At 45.9% G+C, this 27,475-nt stretch overlaps 1 protein-coding gene across 14 annotated transcripts in view; it reads left to right on the forward strand.

Annotated features, from left to right (window-relative positions):
* The window catches only part of FGFR2 (fibroblast growth factor receptor 2), a 100,420-nt gene that overhangs the window by 67,110 nt on the left and 5,835 nt on the right, over positions 1–27,475 (forward strand). For 5 of the 14 annotated variants that reach the window (XM_019752939.2, XM_019752934.2, XM_019752941.2 and 2 more), the window contains 7 exons: positions 2,246–2,448; positions 11,341–11,492; positions 14,352–14,473; positions 17,084–17,194; positions 19,380–19,570; positions 25,802–25,924; positions 26,476–26,546. In XM_019752939.2, coding sequence (XP_019608498.1) covers positions 2,246–2,448; positions 11,341–11,492; positions 14,352–14,473; positions 17,084–17,194; positions 19,380–19,570; positions 25,802–25,924; positions 26,476–26,546 — 973 coding nt within the window. Of the gene's footprint in view, positions 1–60; positions 206–2,245; positions 2,449–11,340; positions 11,493–14,351; positions 14,474–17,083; positions 17,195–19,379; positions 19,571–25,801; positions 25,925–26,475; positions 26,547–27,475 lie in introns of all 14 variants that reach the window. The other 9 variants (XM_019752936.2, XM_019752943.2, XM_019752947.2 and 6 more) reach the window with 4 other exon arrangements.

The following is a 27,475-nucleotide window of genomic DNA, read 5'->3' on the forward strand; positions in this document are numbered from 1 at the left end:
CCCCCTCCACAATCATTCCTGTGTCGTCTAGCCTTTTCTCTTGCTTCCCTTGTTTTCTAGGCCGCCGGTGTAAATACCACGGACAAAGAGATTGAGGTTCTCTATATTCGGAATGTAACTTTTGAGGATGCGGGGGAATATACGTGCTTGGCGGGTAATTCTATTGGGATATCCTTTCACTCTGCATGGTTGACAGTTCTGCCAGGTATATACTGCTCTTTCTCTCCATGGTTTTTTTCCTTTTCGTGGTTGATTGCTATAAAATTAACACAGCTTCTGTTCTCAGAAATGGAACCTTTTAGCCTTGTATAAAGATTTTTTTAAAAAAATGTTTAAAATCATCCCCCAGGGACAAGACAGTTGTCTTGGAAATTCACTTACAATGAGATCCCCCACGCACATTTATGATCAAGTGAAATTTCACCCTTAAAACCTAAAGGGATCTTATGTTTTTTTGTGAGTCATTGAGTCAATGTATAAATTCACCCATCCCCATTTCTCTTGAAGTTGAATTACTTTGTGAAATTCAAAGTAATTTCTTCTCCTTTCAAATTCCATTTTGCTAAAATCCCATTTGTATTTTTATTCCACTTACTATTTTTAACGAGATATAAATAGATGGATGTATGTTGAGGTGCCTGGGGAGAAGCACCCCTACGTGCAGGGTGCACAGAAGCGGTGTGGTACCTTCCTTGGAAATCGGGGGCTTGCTGCATGTGCCGACAGAAGGGACTCTCAGTTTGCTTTTACTGCAAAGCATGCTCTTGCCATCTTGGGCTTGATGTTATTTCTGCCCTACAGAGAAATCAACATCAGCGAAGCCCTGTTGCCTAAATATTGCTGCTGCCTGAATCTTTAACCGATGTCTCTATCCTCGTCAAACTTGCCTGAAAATCGGTGTCTACTTCAACATAGCTACCTCTTTATCGTTTCCTTTGTGAAACTGCACAGACTGTCATTTGCTAGCTCATGATGCTCCACTCAAGTTATTAATTCCTTATGTTTAGAGTACGGTGCCTACCTGCATGCTTATTTTATAGCTAGTAAAAATAAATTGATTATTTCATTCTGTGCTGTGCTGCTGAGAGTTTTGACTGTCTTGCAAATATTTTTCTGATTTGAAATGTGTAAGCTTTAAATAATACTATTGCATCCATTTTTCCTTTGGTTGTGAATCCGCTCCATGAATATGTGCTTTGAAACAATGAGAGGCCTCTTACATTGAGCTTGCTTTTACTTCCAGTGCTGCATTCTGCAAGTGCCTAACTGGCACTTCTTAACCCATTTGCCTGACAGTACTAGCACATTAACTAAACATGCAGTTTGAGAAAAATACTGTTTGGAAATACACTGCTTGTAGATTCACCACTGAGGACTAAGGAGGGAGCAGACATTATTGGAAGTTGCCATAAAAACGTTCTAACTCAAGTCATTATATGTATATTTTCGTGCCATCCCATTTCTATTTTTTCTTTAAGAGAAAAGTTGTAGTGATGTATCACTATACCCAGATGCACAAAAATTTGAATGGTTATTCATTAAGGAACATTACAGATGTTTTATGGTGCGGGCATAATGATTCTATATTATGAACAACTCAGTCTTTATAGGAAATGCATTTGTGTATTTAGTTGAATAATACATATATATTAAAAAATTGGACACTTTTTCGGGCCAGCCTACTGGATGAATACTTATTTCATTTCACATGGAACTGTGTTCATCTGGGGTAAGTCACCCTGTCACCTTTGTACAAGCTTTCCTAAATAAGACTGAGGCACTGTCCCTTCAGACACAAAAGAGGTCATTGTTCATATGTAACAATTTTTTATTGGGCTTGCATCAGAGACCATCATGGAAGACATTCCTTTTGTTAAGGGTGCGGTTGACTGTCCTGTTTTGCCCAAATGGCTAACAGAAGGTGGTCTCGCAGCCTGCCCTTTGTGCCTTTGGTGGCAGCCGATCCAACACGACCACTGGATTGCAGAGGCCCACTGAGGCTAGAGATAGTGACAGCGTGGGCCCTGGTGGTAAAGCGAGGAGCCCTTCGTTACTTACCTTCATTCGGGAGAGTTACATGGCAGGCCCATGGCCCACACCACTCTGCAGCACTGAGTCACTGCGAAGCCCATCCTTGTGAACGGTTGTTGGCTTTTGCATCCTTTAGTTATGCCAGGACTCACCAATCCAGTGTCCTAATTCTGTGGCTTGCTTATCTGTTCCTCCCCTGTGATCTACACTTCAGCTCCTGTAAGAGAAAAGGAGATCACAGCTTCCCCAGACTACCTGGAGATAGCCATTTACTGCATAGGGGTCTTCTTAATCGCCTGTATGGTGGTGACCGTCATTGTGTGCCGAATGAAGACCACGACCAAGAAGCCGGACTTCAGCAGCCAGCCAGCTGTGCACAAGCTGACCAAGCGCATTCCCTTGCGGAGACAGGTAACAGAAAGTAGATAAAGAGTTTGAAGAAATTTACCCCTCCTGCGTGCCCCAGCCAGCTCTTGGGTCTTTCCTTCTGATCCGATGCCACCTACTTCTGTGAGCGTCTCAGTGTGATCGGTTCCGATGTAGCTCTTAGTGGCCGTCCGATTTGCGTTTGGGGCTTGGAGAGTCAAGTCCTCATGTGTCAGTGGGGTCAGTCGAATCAAGTTTCCAGGGCAAGAAAGTACAAGGGTGTGAGACTCAGAGAGCCAATCAGCAGGACTGAAAGTAACACGGGGAGGCAGGGCCCTTGTGTGTTTGATGAGACCCAGCGCAGCGGTCCCTTTGAAGCGTAGGCCACTTTTGTCCCCTGTGATTTAATGCTTTTTTTTGAGACAGGCTTATGCCATTAGTTGGAAAGGGAGGGACTCTAGTTTTCTTTGACTCATTTTTTTAAATCAAGGTCAGAAACCTATGAGCCGGAGGTGAAGCTGAGCTACTCCTTGATTTAAATCGGCCCATGATGTTTTTGCCAAAGCTGAATTTTGGCTCGACCTCTCTGATTCTTAAAATAGAACTGTATGCATGTATTACGTTATTGTTAATCGTTCACAAGTGTGACTGTGGGTCGGTGCTAGAATGATTTCTGTATTGAATAGGCAACAGATTGTTAACCTGAACCTGGTCTTTGGTGGTTCCTGTTTGCTTATATGGGCCTTCTGATCAGCTTAATTTGGCTTTGGGGAGATGGGGCAAGAGAAAGCCTACACCTCTGCCTCAAATCAAAGCCCTGCAAAACCAAGTGGGACAGGAAGTTTGTTGTCTCTTTCCTCTTTGTTCATGAAGATGGAAGGAGAAGGCAGATGTGAATGCAAAGCGTTTACGAAACTATTTGGAACTTGGTTCAAATAAAAGTTGTTTTTTTTCCCCTTTCTTTTTCTTGAAACAGCAAGTAAAAACAGTGAACACTGGCTCTAATTCAGTGTGTATTTTAGTACAATTTACAGGGTGCTTGTTAAAATTGCAGTCCTTAGTCTCAGCCCCAGAGATGCTGGTTCTGTAGGGGTTGAATGGGACCAGGAAACTGCATTGGAAGCAAGTCCTCAGGTGATTCTGAGATGGACTTGGAGAAACTCTGGGTTAATCCCAGACTTACCCCTCCCAGGACTTAAGGTGGCGGCGATGACAATTTCTGGACAAGGCATTAGGAAGGATTAGGCACCAGCTGGTCAGCAGCAGTTTTGGCACCCAGCTGGCTGTTCTCAACCCAGCTCCAAACTCTGGGCTGAGTGGGTCCTTGCTGACTTCTTTGAAGCCATGTTTCAAGCGGATCTTTTTTCATGGAGGCTGAGGCTATCATTTGGAATGTGTGTTAAGTGCAGGTGAAAGCTCAAATTGTATTAAGAGTGAGCAGGTAAAAGGTATCTGTTGAGTCACTCCCACCACCAAGAATACTACTGTTATTAAAATGACACCACTATCATCCTTGAGGCCAGGGAAGCAATGATGAGGCCACTTGCCTGATTCTGGGAGAGTCCAGTCCTAAGGTGGCTCTGACATGGTCAGTGACCTTCAGGTGGTCTTGCCACCCCTACCCATCCTCCCTTCTTTCCAGTTACTTCTGGGCCCTTCTTACCGCCACCATCTTGAAAACCTGGCCTTAGGGAATTGAAAAAAGGTGTTTTCATCTCTATTTTTATTTTCCTAATAGCGGGAAAATGTTACCTTCTAGAGGAAACCTGTAATTTGGTGTAGCTAGACCACTGTCCCATAATTATTCCATCATCTTTTTTTTTGCAGCTGTTACAGTGCCCGTCTTTTTTACTCAATAAAAGAAGGCAGATGCCCTTAAAATCCCCTTGACTCAACCTTAGTCATGTTTTCGTTTCTCCCTGGCTGACTGGCCTTTCTTGATTGTCCATCTCCACCTAACTTGGTCACTTCCCCACACTCCCTTGTGTAGTTGAAGGGAACGTTAGGATTCTTCCTCCTGTTTTCTCCCCCCCTCCTTCCTTTTTCTCATCATAATCTTTTGAGTGCTTTGTCTCACCCGGGTTCCATGTAAGGCATGGTCTGTCACCTTCGCCAGTGGCTCCAAGGTTATTGGAGAGGGTGGGCTTCATTAGAAATGGAATTGCCTTGTGTTTCACTAGGGTCAAGTAGTATAAGAGAAGAAGAGGAAAGTGGGAAAATACCAGTGCCCTGGAGAAATGAATCTCTGGGAGATGAATTTATATGGAGGAATGTTGACACACCACAGCTCCTCATGCATGTCAAAATGGGATGCGTGATTCTTCACAAAGAACGCTTGGTCTAGAAGCACAGTTCCTTTGGGGGAGAAGGAGATGGCTATCAGGTAACTGCATAAAAGAGGGTTATTGGACTGTAGCTGGAATGAAATCCCCAGAAAGGCCGACAGATATGTTGATGAAAGACAAAATACCACAGGGATGCCAAGCATGCCTTAACCTGGCGACAGGTGAGCCTGTAATCAGATGCCTTGAGGATGGGTTGTCCGTAGGCATTTATGAGGCCACTTTTCATGCTGCATTCACCCAACCTCCTCTGTCGTATAGGTAGCACCCAGTGACTTCATGATGGAGTCTGAGTTTTATCTTCTTGGCCCTGACCCTCGCCCTTACCTGACACACAGCGTTTCACTCAACGTAATCAATTATTGTGTTATTTTTTCTTGATCCTATTGTGAGTTTTTCCTTTTTGACATTTATTCATCTGTACTGGACTTACTGGCACAAGACAGACATTTCAGTGTATTATTTTGTCAAAAATATTTTCCTAAAAAAAAATAAAATATTTTCCTCCCAATACCTAAGAAGAAATTCCTTGTGATCATTTCCCAGTAACCCCTGCGTTTTTTGAGACTCTGGATGGGCTTTGCTATCTGGGGAAACAAACAACTTTTTGGTGGGGGGGTGGGTGGCCCTTGCTCTGGACACTGCCAGTCACTTGCTCATCTGCTCCTACTCGTTGGCCACCCAGTAAAGGGACCCAGCAGGAGGGCATCTTTGTGAGCTTGTTGGATCTCATATAGGTCTCCAGGGCTGTGATTGGGCAGCCTGGCCATTGTGAAGCAGCCTTTGCACATCCACGAGTTGAAGAGGGCGCTTTACTTTCTGTGCTTTGCACCAATCAGCTAGATGCAGGGGAGGGGTGCATAGGGAACTGAGGATATTTGTTTAGGAGGCATGTGGTGTTGCTGGGTTCATTGAATCGGTTTTTCAGTGAGTACATCAGATTCTTTCTCTGGAGCCAGAGGTTTCCATAGGGCAGGATGGCGATTTACTGTCTCCACAGATAAACCCATCTCCTGGATAGGTAGACACGTGTGTGCAGTGCACTCACTCTCACCACCGTTGGCATCTCAGAAAGGGGCTGCTGGGTATTTTTTTCTCAGACTTGAGTTTCACCCTCTTGTTTGCTGATGCAGGTCGATTGAAAACCAGAGAAAAATCAAGGGCAATCAAGGTCATGTTTTAGAACAATACCTTCGAGGCAAATGGCACCTTCCCAAGGACGTGAAGAGCAGGACCACGATGCAGGGGGCGTGGCAGATGCAGGGGGCATGGCAGATGCAGGGGGCGTGGCAGTGCATGTCACTCCGGAGCCAGCTCTTGGGGCTGTGTATTAATGGTTATTAAACACACCAAATTCCATGAAGGGTAGGTCCACTTCTGGAAGCTCATTTACTACCTAGCAGCTAAACGGCATGATCTCAGAACATTTTCTGTATTTTGGTCAATCACATGGTCTAATTGAAAGCTCATTGGTTCCAGGAAACATTTTGGTAATGAGAATGGTCATGGATGGCTTGGCTGGAATCTGCCCTTTTGTGTGGGCGCCTCGCCCTTTCTGCCCCCCATTTGGCTATTCTCTCCTCTCAGCCTCTGAAAGATATGACCGTTTAAGATCTGACCTGGATTTTGGCAGATGTGATCCTCTAACAAGAACCAGCCTGTGTGGGACTGGCGAGCCATTGCTCTGGCAGGTTTACTGTGAATCTTGGGGGGAAGCTTGAGGGAGAAGAGTGAGTGTCTGATAAACTACTTAGTTACCTAAATTTCATTGTAGAGGAGAAACAAATCCAACCCCAGCAACCCTTTGAGCCTTTATCTTGCCACCTGATTTGAGGTGGTGAGAACATTTTGTTTGGCTGGAGGGCAGTGGTGAGCAGGGCTTCTAGCAAATGAATATTAGAACTCCAAAGCCTTATGTTCTGCTTTGGGAATGTGGATTCACAGTCTACTCGAGCCAGGGTTTCTGTGGCTGGCTGTGGTCCGGGGGTGCTTGTTAGTTCTCAGGAATAAACACACACATGTTCGTCGCCACTTCTGCCTGCTCTGTTCTCTCTGAGGTCCCTGCTAGTTAGTTGTTCAAGCTAATCTAGTATAAAGAGATAACATGGTTTCCTGGTGGCCCTTTAAAAAGAAATAAAATAAAAAAACCCCACTTCCTCTGCTTAACCTCCCATATGTACTGTGGAAATACACAAAAAGCACATTTAGTTAAAAGTTTGATTTATGGCACATGTAAAGAGATTCCGGAAAGTGAGGAAGCTGAATTGAGACTGTGAAAATACATACTGAGAAAGTGCCTGCCAGGATTTGGGATCGGGAAGACAGTTTATTAGAGTGTTAACGTTGATTGTTTATAGATAACTTAATTATCATCATCAATGGAATATTTTTAAGTTAGATAAACAGGAAACCCTGGAATTGAAAAAGAATATCTGATAGGGAAGATGATTTTGTGCAAAAAAAGGGGGGGGTGGTTATAATCTGAATTAGTCACAGGATTTGAAGTTGGGCAGTGGGAGTTCCTTGAGGGGCATGGTCTGGAGGAAAGACGCCTCAGTAAAACATGGCATTTGAACCATGGAAGAATCGCCTGCAAGGGCTCTTGCCAAACCCTGGAAACACGTTAGCTCTCAGAGTAAAACGGAGTGAGGAGAAAGCCAGTCATACTTTACAGTCCCAGAGGGGATTTTAAAAGCATAGTAAAAATGCATGGAGGTAAAATTAAGACATACCTCCTTAGAGCGATTGAAATCTATAGTTGCTTAGCATTTGGCGTTTTCTTACCTTTTTTTCCCTGTGTGTTTTTTACAAAAGTATTTTCCGGGTTTGTGTATTGACTCTAAACCTCTACGCTTAACCTGAACTAAATTTCCGTAAGTAATCCTTTTTGTAAACACAGTTTTTAAATTTTAATAATAATGACAGCAACCAACTTTGGAAATCTTTTCCATTTTATGAACTTTCATGTGAGAACCTTGTTGAGAGACTCTGTTTAGGAGAAGATGGATGTGTGTGTGAACTTCTGCTACAGGTTTGTGGGTGAAGATTCCTTTTGGGTCGTAGGTTAGCCACAGAGCAGTTAACTTCTGACTGAAGGTTCAGTTTTTCTGTTCTTAGGTTGCCTCTAAGCCATATTTGTCATTAGGACGTTCTGACGGTCCACCTTTGCTCCTGTCCTGGGACTGTCCCCAGATCCTCTGTCCCCCGAACACTTTATTTACTGGGTTTGCTCTTCCGTTCGCTGCAGCCCATCCTGGCTGTGAGCAGAGGGTCTCATCTTCCAAACCAGGAAGGCATATCCTATTGTGCAGTCAGCCTGTAAAGCCAGCGGGTTTTCGTTCTTCCCCAGGGCACACAGTATGACATATGGCACATTCTGAGGTTTCAGAGAGGGAGCATCAGAAGTTCCGCAGAGGGAGGTGCCATCATAAGCGCCCATGGATCTGGGCAGCAAATGATTCTAGAAGGGTGCTAAGTAAAATGACTGGTGCTCGTAACAAATGTTACGTGAGCTCTTAGCAAGTGCTAGGCTCAGCACTAAACACTATAAAGAGGTGACCTCATTTCATCCTCACTGTAACTCTGTGCAGTGAGAAACGTTTCCCTTTAACAGATAAGGAATCTTGAGTTTAGGAAGGTTAAGTGACTTCCTGAAGCTCTCACAGTCAGCGAATGTTAGAACTGGGTCGGGGACCCCGACAGTCAGACTGCACAACCCCCCTTGGGTGCAGTTGGTCAAGATGCTGCCTTCCGATGCAGGGTCCCACTTCATAAACGATTAGCAGAGGAAGGGCACAGCGAGGGTTGGCTGTGTGGGTAGGGGGCCGTCACTGGGGTACCCGCATGGAAAGTGCCACAATACTCAGCCTGGTAGCACAGAGAAGAGGTGAAAACAATGATCTCATCATTTTTAACTCATTTATGAAGTCGGTATATTTCAAGCATATGCTCTCCATTTTCTTTTCCCCGAGACATGCCTCAGTTGAGATTCTTATCAGTCTGAAAAATATTTTTATTGTTTAAAAATTTTGCTTTTTTTAAAACATGAAAGAGAGAGGTATGTATGGTCATAAAATTCAAATGGTCTAGAAAGTCCTGAAGTGAGACTTATTCTACCCCCTCCCTCAACTCCTAATCTTTCTCCCCCAAACTGCTAAGTCTCTTATATATCCGTCCTGAAAAAATGGTCAGTGTTCTCTCTCCTCACCTTTGGCGGCTGCTGTCACACACCGTATTCCATAAGCCTTGCTGGTGAGTGCGTTGTTCTTTGAGGACAAGGCACAGAAGCCCAGATAGGGCTCTTCACCCAGAACTGTGCCCTCCCGTTTCTTTCCCCATGAATTGCTCCTTGCCATTGACTGCCTCCCACCATGCACCCTGTAGTGGGGTCCTGGGCATCCTGCCAGTCCGGTGATGATGGCCACGCAGAGGGACTGTCCCGGCTTGGGAGTCTGCTGGATCTCAGCCTTTGCGGGGGGGTCTGTCTCATTTCACTGCGAGGCTGACTTTTACTGATTTTCTGGATCTTTTTGCCTGTGACCTTCAAGTGCAAGTTCCCAAAGAATGGGGATTTTTGCCTCTTTATGTGGGAGAATATTCCAGAGACTTTTTGGTCTTTGTAAATACCAGCCTCCTTTTGCATCCACAGCCCATGGCTCTGACACAGGGCATTAGGATTTGGGCAAGTATCTTTAGCCAAACCTGCTTCTGAATCTTTCTGAGCCCTTCACTGCGTCTGCACCTTTTGACATTTATGTGGTCAGTGGAAACTGGAGATTTGATGGTATCCTCTGATGGCCCTGCAGCTGAGGTTGGCGCACTGCAGTGAGATCGGGCCCCACAAGGGGTCTGTAGAGGGTCTTTGAAGCTGTTGTCTGTTTGGCCAGGGCGGGTCCCTCCCTAGTTCATGTCTTCAGTGGGGAGGCAGGGGTGGATTCCGTGGGTGTTCACATTCACCTTTCCTCCTTGCATCTACCATTTGTCTGTGTGACCCAGACACTTGGGTGTGAGGCTTCCGCCTCTTGGAGCCTAATCTACCCACGATGCTTCTCTTAGCTCCAAAATGAATGATTTTTCAGTTTCTCTTGGAAAAAAATTATTTACAACGCTCACAGTGAATAAATGTTGCTCATTTTGTCTACATAAAAAAATTTAGGACTAACTCCCTCTGCCAGAAGCCTTCTCAGAAGGCTCAGAAAAGTACTCGTCTTAAAAGATGATAGAAATTTTGCGTTAAAAATTACCTACTTCTTGATTTTAATACTGAAACGTGCTTCCTATTCTTAAAGTGATTTTCCTCCCAACCATTCTTGGTCCTCTTCTCGGGTTTCCAATGAAGGGCAACCTGGGTTAACGAAGGAGAGAGTCAAGCTTTTTGAATAGAACGTTCCCAGAGAACTACAGGTTCCCTGTGGGAAGGGTCCAGGTTCCACCTTGTGAAAGTTTATCCCGACTCACTTGGTCCATCTGCACTGAATCTTGGCTCCTTGATTTAAAAGGTGTTTGTAAGCACAGCTGGGGAGGACGGTTGACATGGGCAGTCATGCAGGGGACAGAACCAAGGTGGGTAGGCGGGTGGGCTGCTTTGACAGGTCATGGTTAACCCCAACTATCTTGGGCCAAAGTCTTGTTCATGGTTTACAGTAAGGTGGTGTTCAAGCATCCCATGAATGGACCAAATTGTGTAGTAATCCTCTGAGGGAGATCCTCAGAGGAAGCACATGTTTTGCTTCCTAGAAACTAGCACAAGGAAGATGATATATTTGAGAAACGACCATTTTGTGAGATGCAGACTGAAATGGGTGAGGGTAAATGAGAAACCTCACTGAAGCCCCACACACCGCCAGGTAGGAGAGGAGATTTCCCCGTGCGATGGGGAATAAAGACGTATTTTTCTTTCCCTTGACTCTTCATCCCATTCAATCCACCAGGCCCTGAAATGGAAGTTGACAAGAGGTAGTCATTTGATTTTCACTGAATGGCATGGGCATCAACGGTTACCCAGAAGGACTGGAGGGAAGCAAGAATGGCCCCCAGTGCCTGGGTGTCAGGTTACTTTGAATAAAGGCGCTTGGAGCTACTGGAATGCCTTTCACATTCAAATCCTAAAGCTAGTTCCTGGAGATATTCTCCTTCACATTTCAAAAGACAAAAAATATTGAAGAGCTGATAGCTCCCAAATTCTTAGGGAATTTCATAAGCGCAACATTGATTTATGGTCTGGGCTGGTCTGCAGGGCGACTGATTATTGGGGGCTCCGGGACAGGTAATAACTGAGGCACCAGTGAAGCCCGTGGGGTTTGTCTCTGTGCCCTCCAGTGACCATATGGAGGAATTAGGGCAGAGAGAAGACTTCACATTTGGATCAGGCACTGTCTGCAAATGTTGTTTGAAAACCAGGCCTTAGGAACATGTAATTTGGATGAGATTTAGTACTGCATCGATGGGAGGAGATGGAATCCAGTGGTTTTGGTCTTACATTCATGATTTTGGCCACTTTTCTTCCTTTCTAAGAGTTGACCATCTGGCTGGGCTCTGGCCGGCTTCCAGCCTTACCAGGTGGAACCAGGATTACATCTGTGTCTCTGCATTTTGTATCCAGGTTTCTGCTGAGTCCAGCTCCTCCATGAACTCCAACACCCCACTGGTGAGGATAACAACACGCCTCTCCTCAACAGCAGACACCCCCATGCTGGCAGGGGTCTCTGAGTATGAACTGCCGGAAGACCCCAAGTGGGAGTTTCCAAGAGACAAGTGAGTACTTCTATTGAGCACAGCCCCAAATGGAGACTTAGGTATAAATGGGGATATTGGAGTGACATTTTCTTTTTATGAGCCATAACTACAAAGGTTCTGCTGTGATGAAGTCAACCGGAGTGAGTGATACTGTATTACTAAATAACCATCTCCCGGAAAAGAAAAGAATTGATTCTCTTTCTCTAGTCTCTTTTTTAAAAAATAGTTCTTTTAAAACAGAGCTACTAAGCCATGACCGGTCCCCAAACAAGATGGTACCTTGTTAGCATTTTTTTTTAAAACTTTCTAGACAATTCAAACCCAGTCAAATGGAATAAAAGTGGAATGATCCTATTTTTTAGAACAGATCTGGCGTTCCGCCTTCAGGTTACTAGAATTTGACTGTTTTGTAGTTCATTTCTTTGGCGATATTAGGTGTAGGATAGAAACCATCTTAATCTTTACTCAGTGTTACTGTTTTTAATGGTTATTAATGTAACATCACGCTGAAAAGCTTCAGATACGGTACCTGATGTTGAATTTCCTGTGGTCCATCATATTTTCCTTACTGGATGTAGCCATCTGGACTCTTTCGAAGGCATTCTAGGGAGTTGTTTTTTATCTCTTGGTCTGACTTCAAGTCCATGTATTTTGGGCTTTGTTGGGCTGGATTTGAATCCCAGCTAGTGGCTGGGCAACCTTCCCTGAGTTACCTGATGCTCTTAACTTCATCCCTGTGAAATGAAGGTCATGGTACAGACCTCCCAGGACTGAGCACAGTTCTTAGCTCATGTGAGTTTGCTTCCCTTTCGTTTCCCTTCCTGTCTTGGTAACCTGGGAGCTCTGAACCGCAAGCCTCAGCAGTCAGTGGGACAAATCTTGGGCTAGTAGCCTTCTGTTTTCCAGGTGGGGACCAACTCCCAGGCCTGCCTCCTGAATGAAGTACGATGGTCATTGAAGGGCCATCAGCTCTCTTTTCCGGGTACCTCTTGTGGTAATTAGAGTCCAAACAGCTTGAGAGTAGTGGAAGGTGGAAACGGCTGACTGCACATCTGCGTCAAATCAGCTGGAATAAGCTCTTGACTTGCGGAATTCCATACAGCTACCCAATTTTTCTTGACATTTGCAGTATCGCCCTGAGATTATGTCAGAGAGGTGTTTAGTTACTATAGAAGGAGCTCACACACAGATTTTGAAATACTACAGAGATCAGCTTTTCCAGAGGCTGGATGATGAGCTCTGTTTGGAAGGAGCGGGAGCTTGTACAACACTTGGCATTTTGATTCGTACAACTCCACACCAGTTTTGTTTCCCGGCAGCCAATTTAGAGCTATTAATGTGCACCGTAAGCTAGGACCAAATAACTGTACAGGTATCATTCTGTTAAAGTGTTAATGAAAGTAATTTCCAGTTTGTTTGTGTACCATAGTAAGATGACCATTCATTCATTCATTCATTCATTCAGGACTTGTTTACCTGGGGAGGCACCAGAGAAAACACAAAGAATGGTTTCTCTACCTACAGAATGTGGAGAGAGAAAAGGGGTATTTCTTGGAGTTCTCCCAGCTCCTTGGTTTGATTCTACAAGTAGGTGGGTGGGTGGGTTCATGAGCACATTCCTATGTAGACATAGGGCTGAACTGGGGAGCTGTGATCACATGGTAAGAAATGGCGGCGCTCAGGTTGTCCGTGGTTTTTGCCACCTGTGATGCCGCAGTCAACAGTGGGAGTCTGTGTGTGCCGAGCTGTGAGCTCCCACCCCGGGGTACCTAGTGTGGAAAATCTGAGTGCTGAGCATTTCCAAACAGTGTTTAACACAAACGGAGGTGGAGCAGATTTCCAATGAATGAAGGCTATTTAGAAGCAGTTTATTAGATTGGAGGCAGAAGTTATACAAAGAAAGGATTGTTATGCTTGTAGTAGCAGGGCAATAGGACATAAATTAGCCATTTTTCCAACGCAAATGTTTATTTTCTGCCAAGATATTAAATTTTAGTTCAGCATAGAAATGGAATGACCTCAGCATAGCAAACGTTGCCCTCAGTCTTTGCTTAGCTTTTGCAAACCTTGTGTACTCACCATAAATACAGTTTGCTAAGGTCAGCTCAGTACTTTGCTGTGTTAATGCTTAAGAGAAAAAACACACACACATTCATATGTATTCCAAAGACTTCTCCACTCTCTTGGTTTCTGGAATGCTATTAGTATGATGTGTATAGAGCTTCTGAGCTTAGAAATTTAGTTTGTTGTGTTCACTTTGGGTTTTCTTCATTATTAATTTTGGGTAGTCATAAGGTTTTCTAAACTGTATGTCAAAAAAAAATTCCCTCCCCAACTTTTAGATTTTTTTTCTTTTTTTGCCTTTAGTGAAAAATTAGAGAGATGCTTTGAAATGTGTTTAAGATTCACAGTATCATGTAACTTGGCCCCAGAATGTGACCGTAAAATCCACTGGTATTTGAAGAATAGTGATTTTTAAAGCCATCACTTCAGAGACAAAAAATAAAAACAGCTTTAACGGTATTCTTTGAGGCATTCTGAATCACGAATATTCGATTGGCTCAAGATCAAAAGCTCGTCCTTGTTACCACTTAGGAAAGCTGACCACCTCACTAGCAAGGCTCCCTTCCGTAAAGAAAATAAATCCAGAATACAAATGTGAAACTTAATAGCTGTTCCGCCAGTAATTGACATTCTCTAAAACGTCACTAAGAAAATACTCAAGCGCGCGTGTACCCCATGTCTCATTAGTTCCATATGATAAATGCTCCATGCTTTTGCAAGCCGCTGAAAGATTTTTATATTTAGTTCTGGAATTTCCCTCGCTGCAACCCCTTCACCAGATGCTGTGTGCTAATCCCCTATTTACACATTTAGGCTGACGCTGGGCAAACCCCTGGGGGAAGGTTGCTTTGGGCAAGTGGTCATGGCTGAAGCAGTGGGAATCGACAAAGAGAAGCCCAAGGAAGCAGTCACGGTGGCAGTGAAGATGTTGAAAGGTGAGTGGGGAGGGGGGTCGGTGGGGGCAGGGTAGGTGGGGGTGGGGACAGGCGGGGCTGAAGCAAGGGGGGAAAGTCTTATCAAGAATGTTCCTTTTGTGGCATGTGAACTCTATCGTGGCAGCGGGTCAGAGGGCACATAGTTGACCTAGGGGTTGAGGAGTTTTCAGTATAAATCAGCATCTTGGACAGACTATTTATCTTGAGCTGTGTGCACTTATAAAAAAACCCGTTTTGTCAGAAAGGGCTAGCCTCCCGTTCTTCATTCCCTTTATATTTGTTTGTGCTTAGAAGATACCAGCTCACATTTAGTCGGTTAATTCTGATGAGTGTTGGTACGTTGGTCTCTGGGCCCAAACTTTAATTTACAAGTTAAGGGCAATTGGCATTTTTGTAGCGAGCAAGGAGGGTTGGGGAAAGGAGGCCACACCTTTTCTTTCGTGAGAAGAACGAAGCAGAAAAGACACTGGTCTGGGACAGTCACTTAGAAAGCTGAAAGGGAACTAAGGGGATTGGTGCTGGTGCAGCACCTTCTGGGACGTATAAATAGTGACCCTGCGATGTAAGCGTCAAGTGGCATTCATGGGAACCTGAACATTTCTGCATTAACCTTCCAACTCTGCATCATGCCTAGGTCCAGGGAGTGTAAAGAACTTGTAACCATTAACGGCTTCCTTCTGGGACATTCTTTTATGGGAGGAGTTATGGGGAACAGTCACATGATAAATTCAATGGTAGGGGTCTCAGAAAGGACAGCCCAAGCTGAGATTGTCCCACGGGTCCCGGCAGAGAGGTCTGTTCTGGGGATGTTGGGCTGCTGACACGTTGTAGGTGCTCGAGAGTTAGACCTTTTCTTTGTTTTGTGGGTTCTCCTGGGATATTTATCATGTCCCTCTCTGAGGGAAAGTAGCAGGCTGGAAATAGTTTAGAAGCTGTTGAATCTTAAAGCTATTGATCGAATGGCTCCCAAGGAAAACTAGGGTGTTTTGAGCTGCTTCCCACCTGGTGGTGTGATGCAGGGGAGGATACTTGTTGGCTCCACCCACAGAGGCATCCTCCTGCCTGTGTCCTGCGTGGCCTAGGCCTGCCTTGTGTGGCAGGTGTGTGGCAGGTGTGGTGCACTGTGTGCCCTGCACAACCTAGCCTTGGCAACCTCTGGCCACAAAACAGGGGTGAGTATTGGAGGAAAGGCCCAGGCTTCCTGTCTCTTGCAGCAGAACTTCCGTTTTGGGTTATGGAGCTCAGAGTTACCTGGGGATACTGCAAGAGGGGAGGTCTGGGAGTTCTGTTTCTCTTGTTATACCCGGCCGGCCTTCTGTGTTAGGATGGAGAAGGACGTTAGTCCCAGAGCCCTTGTGACGTGCCCTTTTTTATAGCCAGTGGGTGCTCAGAGACCGGACGAGAGAACACCCTGAGCGCTGAGACACAGGTGGGCCCCTCCCTCTACACAGCAAGAGCTCAGTCCGCCACACATGTCAGTGTAGATTTTACACTTCAGTCAATTGTGTTGCTCTTCCTTTTGTGAAGCTCAAAAGCTTTACTCAACATGGCTCCTAGCCGTGCCATTATCTCACTTTTTTAATAAGTCCAGATTTTTACATATTGAATTAGCTTGAAGTGTGTGTGTGTGTGTGGGGGGGGGGGTTGCAAACAGAAAAGTCTTGCCACATTTTAGAAGCTAACTGTGGGCCCGTGGATGCACGACCTAAGCCATTCTTGCCTGAGATGATAGAGGTTTATAAAACTTTACGTTTTTAAGATGGGAATCACAAATCTCTTCGAGAAGCCAACAGAAGGCATTGGACCGTCTTCCACTAAGAACACATGTGTACCCACACCCTTTTTTTTTTTTTAATTTTTATTTATTTTAAGTGTGTTTTTCCCGGACCCATCAGCTCCAAGTCAAGTAGTTGTTTCAGTCTAGTTGTGGAGGGCGCAGCTCACAGTGGCCCATGTGGGGATTGAACCGGCGACCTTGTTGTTAAGAGCATCGCGCTCTAACCCACTGAGGCGACCGGCCACCCACACCCACACACTTTTTTACATAGTTGTGGGGTGTCCCCGAAACCCATCTGTGAATGTTCTCAGGGCTCTGAGGGCTTGAGTTACCAACACGTGGTCTGCAGAAAGTCTGTAGTGATTTGAGGTGCCCCATCCTCCTTCCTCCTCCTCTCCAGATGTCTGCACGGTTGCTTTCGGGCACCAGGAAGTTTGATGTGGTTTTCTGAGGCACCTTGGACCTGCCAGAGGATGGGTTTATTTCACGATTGAGTTAAACACTCCACGTGTATGAGGTTTGCTGGAAAAGAACTGGCCTCAGTGACAGAGGCCCCTATTCTAGGTCTGACTTTTGACCCTATGGGCCCCAAATTAGCTATTTGACGTGGAGTAGGGCAGTTCCCTGTCTCGACTTTTGCCCAATAAAATGAGGGAGATGACTTAGAAAAAGTCTTTTTTTTTTTTTTTTTTTTTGCTGGAAAAGAATTGGCCTCAGTGTCAGAGGCCTAAAAGTCAATTTCATGCTGTTTGAACTAAGTTTTCAGCAATGAACAGCAGCAGCCGATGGGTTAGAAGAAATGAACTGATTTTTAATTTACCTGATGTTCGTAGATGACGCCACGGAGAAGGACCTTTCTGATCTAGTGTCAGAGATGGAGATGATGAAGATGATCGGAAAACACAAAAATATCATAAACCTCCTTGGAGCCTGTACTCAGGATGGTGAGTAGCAGCAAAAATGCTTTCATTCAGATTCTCCACAGGTCAATGTTAGTGCCATGTGGGAAACAGTTGGACTTTAGGGTTTGCTCCTAGGGACACCTCAAGTGCAAGGTTAAGTTCTCTATAAAATCCCCTAGGAAGAAGTGCCTGGCCCTGAACACGAAGGGGACTTTGTGACTGTACCTGGGGGACTGGGGAAAGATGGGTGTTGGGCGACTTTGGATGGGAGCGCTGTAGGGCCCTACTGTTTGTAGGGTGTAACCTGGAGTGTGTCTGGAAAAGGCAGTCTCCTTATGCTTTTGTTTTGTGAGTGCTAAGAGAAGTTTCTCACAATAAGGGCCTATGTTTTGGTTGACAAGTTCTCTTAAAATGGGGATGGAGGAAGCCAGGTCTTGCTCTGGGCAGCAGATGCCCACAGAAGGGCTTCCAAGAATGGCTTAAAAGAGGAGTGAGGTATGAAGGGACAGATCACCTTCCTTAGGGGGGAGAGACCCCTGCTTCTGTCATCTAAGAGTTCCCTGGCACTTTGACAACAATTAATCAGTTGAAAATGCCTCTCGTTGCCTCAGCAATTTCTCTTTTAGGTCTATACCAGGAGTCGAGAATGGTTGTAAATACTTTCGGCTATGTGGCGACTACTTATTTCTGCTGTTGTAGTGTGAAAGCAGCCACAGCCAATACAGACATGAGTGGGCCTGGCTGTGTGCCAAAAAGTTTTAATTACAGAAACAGGCAGTGGGCAGGATTTGGCCTGTGGGCTATAGTTTGCCAGCCCCTCTTCTGTGGTGTCCATGAAGAAATGACTGCACATGTGTATAAGGAGACATGCACAGGAATGTTTGTTACACAGTGTTTATCAGTGATGGCCCCAATCTGGAGGCAACCTACAGGGGAAGGGATAGATGCAGCGGTGTATTTATATGGCAGACTGTACAGGCACACCTTGGACAGGCTGCAGGTTTGCTTCCAGACCACCTCAATAAAGTGAGTCACATTTTTTGGTTTCCCAGTGCATATAAAAGTTATGTTTCCACTCTCCTGTAGTCTGTTGAGTGCAATAGCATTATGTCTAAAAAAAATGCTAACTGTAATTTAAAAATATCTTATTGCTTAAAAAAAAAAAATGCTAACTGTCATCCGAGCCTTCAGCGAGTTGTAACCTTTTTGCCAGTAGAGGGTCTTACCTCGACGTGGATGGTCAAGAATGGTGGTGGCTGATGGTTGGGGTGGCCGTGGCAGTTTCTTTAAAAAGGCGGCAATGAAATGTGTCACATCGATTGACTCTTCCTTTCCCTTGAACACTCACGGGCCATTTCAGGGCTATGAATTGGCCTGTTTTCAATATTGGGGCTCAGAGAATAGGGAGGCCCAAGGAGAGGGAGAGAGATGGGGAACTGCCGGTTGGTGGAGCAGTCAGAGCACACACACCATTTATTAAGTTCTCAGTCCTGTGAGGGCGTGGTGTGTGGTGCCCCCAGTTCCATTTGCAGCATCAAAGATGACTGATCACGGATCACCACAACGCATATAATAATAACAACGAAAAGTTTGAAATATTGAGCAAGAATTACCAACATGGGACACAGAGTGAGTCAGTGCTGTTGGAAAATGGCGCTGACAGACTTGCGCCTCACAGGGTTGCACAAACCTTCCATTTGTGAAAAATGCAATATCCGTGAAAGTGCAGTAAAGTGAAGCTCAATAAAGTGAGGTATGCCTGTGTGTCGCTGTTAAAAGGAATGGTCTAGATTTATTATCAGCCTAACTGGATGTCACAAGGATAACATGTAGGGGAAACATGTTGCAGAATTATATATCTTTATTACTCATTCCTGTGATTAAAATAATACACTGTTTATTGATCCATATGTGTATATAAAAGAGTTCAGATGAGCTGGAAGGAACAAATTGATGCTCTGCATTGCTTTCCAGGAGGGCGTAGGATTGAGTGGAAAGTCACTCCCGTATCTCTGTGTAATTTCTTAAAGACTTTGGAGGCTGTCTTGACCAGGTGTCGACTGTCATTTGGGGAGATGAGAAAGCAGGTGTGTGTGCTTTTCTGTGTGTTTAAATGAAAACACACAGAAAAAGCACTGGGTTGTGATAACTAAAACTCCTTTGCTGAGCTGCCTGAGGGCAGAGCCTGGGTTCACTGCATCAGGGAGTGTGTTCTCTCCCCCGACAGGGCCACTCTACGTCATAGTTGAGTATGCCTCGAAAGGCAACCTCCGCGAGTACCTCCGCGCCCGGAGGCCACCTGGCATGGAGTACTCCTATGACATCAACCGTGTTCCCGAGGAGCAGATGACCTTCAAGGACTTGGTGTCATGCACCTACCAGCTGGCCAGAGGCATGGAGTATCTGGCTTCCCAAAAAGTGAGTCCTTCACGTTCTCCTCAGTGGGCGGGATCCCACTTAAAAATGTCTTTGAAGAAAGCAGGCAATTTGGATGTGCTCGTTTGCTAAATCAAGCCCTTGCTTGTCTTATACAACCAGGGAAACATTTCTTGCATTATTCACATTAGGGTTCAAAGCTAAGTGGCCTCATAAACCTTCAGTGATGCTGTAGAGAGGAGCAGAAAAGGTGTCTCTTCTCTGAGACAGGGCCGGGCGTGACCGTCCCAGGATTCAGGCCTCCAGCTTGAGAACAGCTGGTTTAGAGCACGCTGCCATTAATTCTGATGATTTGGGGGCTTTCTTTGTTTGATAGTTAGTGAGTTTTTGCACATAGACTTTCTTCTCAGTGTTTACAGTTTTGAGTTTGAAATGTGCTAAAAATGATGATCAAGAGAAGGGATATTTTAGTAATTCTGAGTCCTGGATATTGTCTGGGTTTTACTTTGTCTCATTCAGTGGGTTGACCCTCTGTGGTTAGAAGTGGGCCAGGTCCCCTGAGGTGAACCCCCTGCATTCTAAGAATGCCACTTGTCATGGAACTTGAAACATCTGAGTTATTCCAAAAGCAGTTAGACAGGTGCCCAGGTGTCCCTCTGGGGCATTTAGGATGACACTTGGGTGGGTGCGGTCTTGCACAACTCCCTTCTTGGGCAGAGGTGGGGTCAGACCCTACCTGCATTGGCGCTTGATGCAGCTTTAGGAATTCCTCAGCTCCCCAAAGAAGAGAGAGTCTCTGGCAGGAGTGGACCTCCTGTCACCTGGGGGCCGTGTGAGTCACACGAGTGAGTGAAGCAGCCGCTGTCAGATCACACAGCATGTAGGCATTTGGGGTGGGTTTGGGGTGCTGTGTTTCAGTCCCTGCTGACTGTGGCCACATGGGAACATTGCCAGAGCTGTGACACGTTCTGTGTTTTGTGTTGTTTTGGTGTTTTTGTTTTCAAGGAAGTCCAGAGCTGAAGACTTTTTCCCTGTAAAATCTCCCAGTGTATAGATTTTAGAAAACGAAAGCACAGTTTTGCATTCCGCGGTGGTGTGTGTGTGCATGTATGGGGTGGGGTGGGGGGGTTGCCTTTGACATGAGGAAACAATTCGATTGAGAATGTGGAACATGCGACAAGACCTCACTTCAAAGTGTCAGCATCATGAAAGACAAAAACTGCTGGGGACACAGTTCCAGATTAAAGGCAGCTAAGAGATGTGACGTGACATGCAGATGGCTGATCCTAGACTGAGTCCTGTTATGGTGGGAGATGGAGGACAGCTTTTATAAAGGACGTTGATGAACAATTGAAATTTGAATATGGACTGTATATTAGACAATAGGATTGTCGGGGTTAAATTTGGGGCGTGGTGAGAGTGGTATCGTGTTCGGGTAGGAGGTATATGCTCGAGGATTTAGAGGTGAAGTATCAATGAGGTCTACAACTCACTTTTAGATGGTTCACCATAAAATATGCCTGTGTGCACGCGTGTGTGGGGGGAGGTTGGGTGTGGAAAGAAAGCAACCAAACAGGCGAGTGGCAAGCATGGATATCCATTGTTCTGTTTCACCGTGTCTGTAGCTTTGAAATATTCCTAAATAAAACCCCGGAGAGGGCAGCCGGCTGCCTGCTCTGACCCTCTGGTCTTGGTCACCCCGGGCTCTCGCTGTGGGAAAGGGGGACACATTTTTTGGACACAGCGAGCTGCTGCTGCTAATACAGAGCTGGCTGGTAGTAGGGCTGCCTAGTCGTTTTATTCATCCTCAGCGAATATTTCTGAGCATTCCTGGTTCAGATGCCTTGTGTCCCAGGTTGGCTGTTATAGAAAGTGGCCAGAACGGACATAGTCTTTGAACTCGTGGAGCAGGAACTGTGTGTGACAGTAGGAGAGGTGAACAATGAATGTGGAAATAAACATATGTAAAAAGCTGAGACAAGTACTGTGGAGAAAGCAAACAGTGTAGAGGCGGGAACAGTGGGGGCTGGGGAGGTTAGGGAGGGAAGGTGGCTGGCTGGCGAGCACGCCCGCAGAGGGACACGCAGTGCAGAGACTCTAGGGAGGAGAGGAGGGTGTGAGATGTGGCTGGAGAGGGGCAGGCCCAGCTCATCAGGGATCTTGCAGCTGCAGGCAAGGTCTCTGGACTGCACTCTGGGAGCTGCAGGAGCCCCTGAGGGGTGGGGGTCGTGTGATCAGGTTTGTGTGGTGCAGCTCACTCCTGTGTTGCATGCACAGTGGGTTGGAAGTTCCAAGTCCTATGAAAGGTGGTGGTGGTGGTGGTTTGGACGAGGGTTATTGGCTTCAAAGACACTAGAGAAATAGATTGATTTTGGATACATTTTGCTTTCAGGTTAGTGAATGGATTGATTAGATAGGGGAGAGAGAGGAAGAGAGATCCAGGATGAGTCCTGGGTTTCCAGCTTGAGAAATTGGATGGTGTTGCAGCTAGCCAGGATGAAGGAGACTAGGGACTAGTCGGGGGAAGATGGCTGGAATAGATGTCATTGAAATTTCAATGCGTATTTAGAACTTGTCTGAGAATTCAAGAGCAGAAGTCGACCCGGACGCTACAGGCGGAAGCTTGGCTGGACTACACCTTGGAAGCCAGCAAAGGAAGGTGTAGGTTCAAGCCATGGGAATGGACGAGGTCATTGGTGGGGGTGGGTGGGGAGGGGATATGGTTCACAGAGGCCACAGGAGGAGTTTCAGGAAGGTGACTGGTCAGCGGGGGGCCCTTCTGCTCAGAATGAGGAGAGAAGAACGTGCATTGGAGCTGGCTGGTGGAGCCAGTGGCAGACGCCCCCTCGCCCCCCAGTGCAGAGGTCTTTGACATCCTTCCTGTGTTAGAGCTGCTTGGTATGGTGGAGAGAGAACCACGAGTCGGGTGAACTGCGAAAAAGGGCAAATTGAATACATTTTAGAGTGACAGACTGAAAATACCCTTATTAATAGTGTTATGATAATGGAAGTTATCATTATTCCTAATCGCTACCACTTTTTGAGACCTTAACATCTGCCAGCAATGGGGGCAAGCATTTTATTACATACGATATTGCCCATAACCTCAGAACAACTCTGAAGTGGGTGTGATTCTATTCCCATTTTATGGATAAGGTGCTGAGGACTGTTAGGAAGCACCAGCGAAGCTTTGAGCCACGTGTGTGTGAATCACTGTCCTCATTGTAGGTCTGCAGAGTCAAGTGGCTGGTCCCAGGCTTGGCCCTTTGGTTCTCTACCCACCCACCCATTCGCTCCCCAGCCTCCCCTGCTCTCAGGGAATCCCTGCCTCCCTCTGGACCGAGGTAGGGCTTTGTTCACTAACATGGGGGAGGGTGTAGAAGGAACAGAGTCGCATGTTCGTGGGCTTTGCAGGGTTCTAACACCCGTTGCTGACAGCCACACGCAGCTAAGGACCTCGACCAGGTTTGAAGTGGTAGATGAATGTCTTAAGAATGGTCCCCATGAGTGGAGCCTACTTCCAAAAATGGAGGCCTTATTCCTGAAGGTGGAGAATGAAGGATCCAGACAGTCAGATGCCGGGCTCCCCACACCCGTTCCCTCATAGTGGGTGGGACGAGCTTGTTGGAGACCTGTGTCTGGAAGGAAAGGGCACAAAAGCAAAACAAAGAACCTGACGAGTGAGATCTCTGGCTCGTTACTGAGGGAGTATAATTATGAATTCAGCCCAATAAACACTTTCTGGGCCAGGCTGTGTGCTCAGCGCTGGGAAGTTACAGGTGTGTGGGGGGGACGGGGGAGGGGGCGGTGACTGTGGGGCAGACGAGTGAAGAAACAGCGTGATGTATACAGTAATACAATTAGGTAATGGGGTATTTGAGTCTTATACAAATTATGAAAACCTTGCTATTTTTCAGTTCAAACTACCCTATTTTTACCAAATCCTCAAAACAGTTAAACCTCCAAGGTGTTAAACCCCAGTAGGTTTTTTTTTTTCTTTTAAGTAAGTCCCAGCTTCCCCGTCTCACAGGTTGCCATGTGACTTGAATGCGGTCAGCAGAGGTACCCAGCACACTGTCTGGGTCAAAGGGGGGTTAGTTTTCCTTCCCTGAGTGACCCATTGGCTTTCACTTACTAAAGAAATGGAAGACCAAACAGTTGAGGGCCCTAGTTCTGTAAAGTGGTCAGCTCTCTGCGCTGGAAAGCAACTCAGATTTCTGCACGTGATGGGAATTTGGCTTGACTTCATTTCTTTTCTTGGGTTTGGTTCCAAGTCTCTTCTTGCTCAGCCCAGCGTGAGGGCCTTGGTGTTTGCTCGCACCCTGGGATGCAGGAGGTGGGTGCTCGATTGGGCTCTCGCTGAGAAGATGGTGGAGGTCGCCATCACAGTATCACTGAGCTGAGCCCCGATGTGTGGTCGGAGCCCAGTGCACGGGAAGCCAGATTCTACTGACCACACATTTGCCAAACGCACAGAGCTGGTGTCGGCAGCGAGCACACTGCCGGGAGAGTTTGGCCCGGGCCTTGGAAGTTCAATTTGAAGAGGCCTCCAAAACCAGGAACGCAGCTCCCACCCCAGCCAGCTCCCCAGGCGGCTGCTGGGAGCTCTCACGTTTCCTGCTTCCGTCCTGGCGGGGCTCCGGCACGCTTGTGGGCTTTCCTGCTTTCTCTCTTCTGATCTTAGCCTATCCAGGGGGCCACAGAAGCATATAAAAACAAGGAATGGGGGTGGTGTGAGCGGAAAAAAAATTCCCCACTTATTCTTCAGAGACAGTTTGGCTTGCTCCTTTTTTATTTGGCCTTTTCGTGGAGTGTGTAGCTAACATCAGCCCCACTTGAGCCTTGTTGAATGGATTGTTAAGACTCTCCTTCATATGTTCATTAACCATTGCTGGGCACCTGTGAAAAAATGTTTGATACGAATGTTTTTTCACTTCTTTATACCTTTCCCCAAAATAAGGGGGTGATGATTTGGGAGCCTAATTACCACGTATCGTGATGAAATCTTGGTATACCAAAGTGCAACTAAAACGCTTACAACAGCGAGTGTATCATTTGTAGAAAGGAAAAATAGAAGTTATAATGACCGGACCTTTATGAGGCCAAAGAGTTCGTGTCAGGACTATAAATCCGGCTGCCCTGGAGTGAGCATTCCAGCTTGTTTTATCCCCATGTTTGTGGCGGACAGAGGTTGGGCCCCTTGTGGGGGCTAGGAGCTGTGCTAGAACTGGACTGAGACTCTGGAGAGACAGGTATTGGCCATGATACAAGGCAGGAAAGGACATGACTGATCCTTTCAGAAACACCACACACATGCAGGCAGCATAGAAGGTACAAATAAGCCTGAGTTTGGGAGCCTGGGGACCTGTCGGGTAGGCAGCGTGGCCATCTGTGAGTGTGAGGCTGGGCGGTGATGGTGGCCTGGAATAAGCAGTTAGCAGTGAGAATGCAGTGAGGTGGACAAATTGGAGAGGCATTTGGAGGTTGAAATCAACAGAACTTGGGAGGAGTGTATAAAGAATTCTGGCGTATACCCCCGAGACCAAGAAGACAAGAATTAGGGGAGTGGGCCATCAATGTGGAAATGGCCCATAACCTGTTGAAAATGAGAACATGGTCCCAGGAGAGAGGTCAGGATGGAGAGAGGAATTTGCAAATCTTTAGGATATACCTAAGAATCGAAGCCCTGAGGATACACGTATATGGAAATATACAAAATTGATGGTACATTTCTTCTACCTTGGGGACAGGAAGAGAGGAGGTGGCCAAGGAATCTGAGTGGGTGGGGAGAGAGGAAAAGTGTGAGCCTAGAGAGGAATGGGGTGACTCAGTGGGGGGACAGTTTTCAAAAATGAGCAAGAAGCAAACAGTGTCCGGAACTGCAGGAAGGGAAAGATTTGAGGCAGTAAAAAGAGGACATTTGGGTCTGACAAGAAGTTCTTCATAACCTTTCGAAGGGCAGGGATGGGAACAGGTTGGAATGTTTGAGGAGTGACCAGGAGGTGAAGACCATGTGATGTCGGAGTTCAACCCGCTCTTCTGAAAGTTTGGCTGTAAAGGGCAAGAGATCAAGTGTTGAGATAAAAGATTTTAGGATAATCTACTACAGATCTTGTATGCAGGAGGCCGGTGGTCTCAGTCAACTGTAGATAAAAGAATGAGGTTACTTAGTTGGCCCATGTGCTTTTCTGTCTGTTATAAGACAGTATATTTCTTTTTTATCCTTGAAGTATTTTAAATTTTTTTTTTTTTTTTTTTTTTCCCCGGTTTCAGTGTATTCATCGAGATTTAGCAGCCAGAAATGTTTTGGTAACAGAAAACAATGTGATGAAAATAGCAGACTTTGGCCTGGCCAGAGATATCAACAATATAGACTATTACAAAAAGACCACAAATGTAAGTAGATGGCAATGATATAGTGGGAAGGGGGGGAGGTGCCACAGAATGTTCCTGAAGAAATATGTAGAAGCACTGATGAGGGTTCATTTCTCTGCCCTTCATTTCTGTTCTCTTGCTTTACTCTTCACAAACTTCTCAATAAGCAAATTTTGACTCTCTGTAAGGAACATTCAGTATATGTGAAACATTCATACAGAATAATCAGCAGCCTCTAGGATATCACAAGACTCTTTGCCAATAACTTTTCCTTGCAAAGATTAGGGGTTGGGAGTGTTTTTGCCTAGAAGTTGGTCAGTGTGTGTCTGCGTACTAGGGAGATTGATGATAATAACAATCCAAGGGAAAAACACTTTGTTTTTAATGTGCCTGAATCTGTGCCTCTCACACGTTATGGGTTGTCCCACTTGGAGTTTATTTCTGCTCTGACTGGCCACTGAAAATCATTGGAGCGTCAGCTCTTAAAATAGGGCACAGCCCGGTTGAGACTGCTAAGTAAACTGGTTTCAATATATTGGTTTGCTTTTTTTTTTTTCCATCCACACTCACAGGGGCGACTTCCAGTCAAGTGGATGGCTCCAGAAGCCCTTTTTGATAGAGTGTATACCCATCAGAGTGACGTGTAAGTAACTCCCCTTCCTCTGGCTTCTCCATCGGGTTGACTTGCAAAAATAGTGCATGGTTTTTGTCTTTCTTCATTCTTTGGTGCTTGCGGTGTTTTGTACATTCATAGAAGGTGCAGGAGCTGGCCTTCTCTAGAAAGGATGGATTTTATGGTAGGCTGGTCACCAGTGCTCGGTTGTTACTAACCTGCCTGGCTTCAAAGTGCATGGGATGTAGGACAGCTCACCTCCTCCTGTCAGAGCGGAAGTCCCCCTTTGAATTTATTCACGGACGCGCAGCTACCAAGCTGCTATCATTTGCCAAGCTGTTGGTGTGGTCTTCACTCCCTTAGTGAAGGAATCCTGAAACTTTCCTCCATGAAGGTGGTTTGTCGAGTTTCTCCCAACCCAGGTTTGTCCTGAGAGGGGGAGGCTGAGTGGCACATGGTCCTGCTCAGATGATCTCTGCAGGGTCTGCTCGCTGTTTATCTTTTGAAAAAATTCTGACTGTGTCTTAGCATCCTTGATAATTATATAGTGAGCCCCACATAACATTTCTATCTATTAGGATACACTTAAAAGTACTATCAGGGTCAGGCTGAATTGGTATGTTCGAATTATAGATTTGGCTGAAAGATGTTACCGTTGTGGGAAGCTGGGTGAAAGGTACAGAGGGTCTCTCTGTATGGCGTCTTGCACATTTCCATGAATCTCTAATTATTCCAGAATAAAAAGTTTTAAAAAAATCAGCTGAGCTGTGTTTGTGCGAGCTGGAGGGTTTCTGGGGTAGGCACGATTCCACCCTCGCACAGAGGGGCCTCCTCAGCAGTCCTGGAGGGAAGGCATTTCTGCAGCACGCACACTGCCTGTGTTGTCCTCCTGCTTTGGCTCTGCACAAACTGGGGACAGTCTCATTTCTGAAACGTACCCAGATAGAGTCAGTAAGGCT

Source organism: Rhinolophus sinicus, linkage group LG07 (genome assembly GCF_036562045.2).
Source record: "Rhinolophus sinicus isolate RSC01 linkage group LG07, ASM3656204v1, whole genome shotgun sequence".
In the NCBI taxonomy this organism is placed as follows: domain Eukaryota; kingdom Metazoa; phylum Chordata; class Mammalia; order Chiroptera; family Rhinolophidae; genus Rhinolophus; species Rhinolophus sinicus.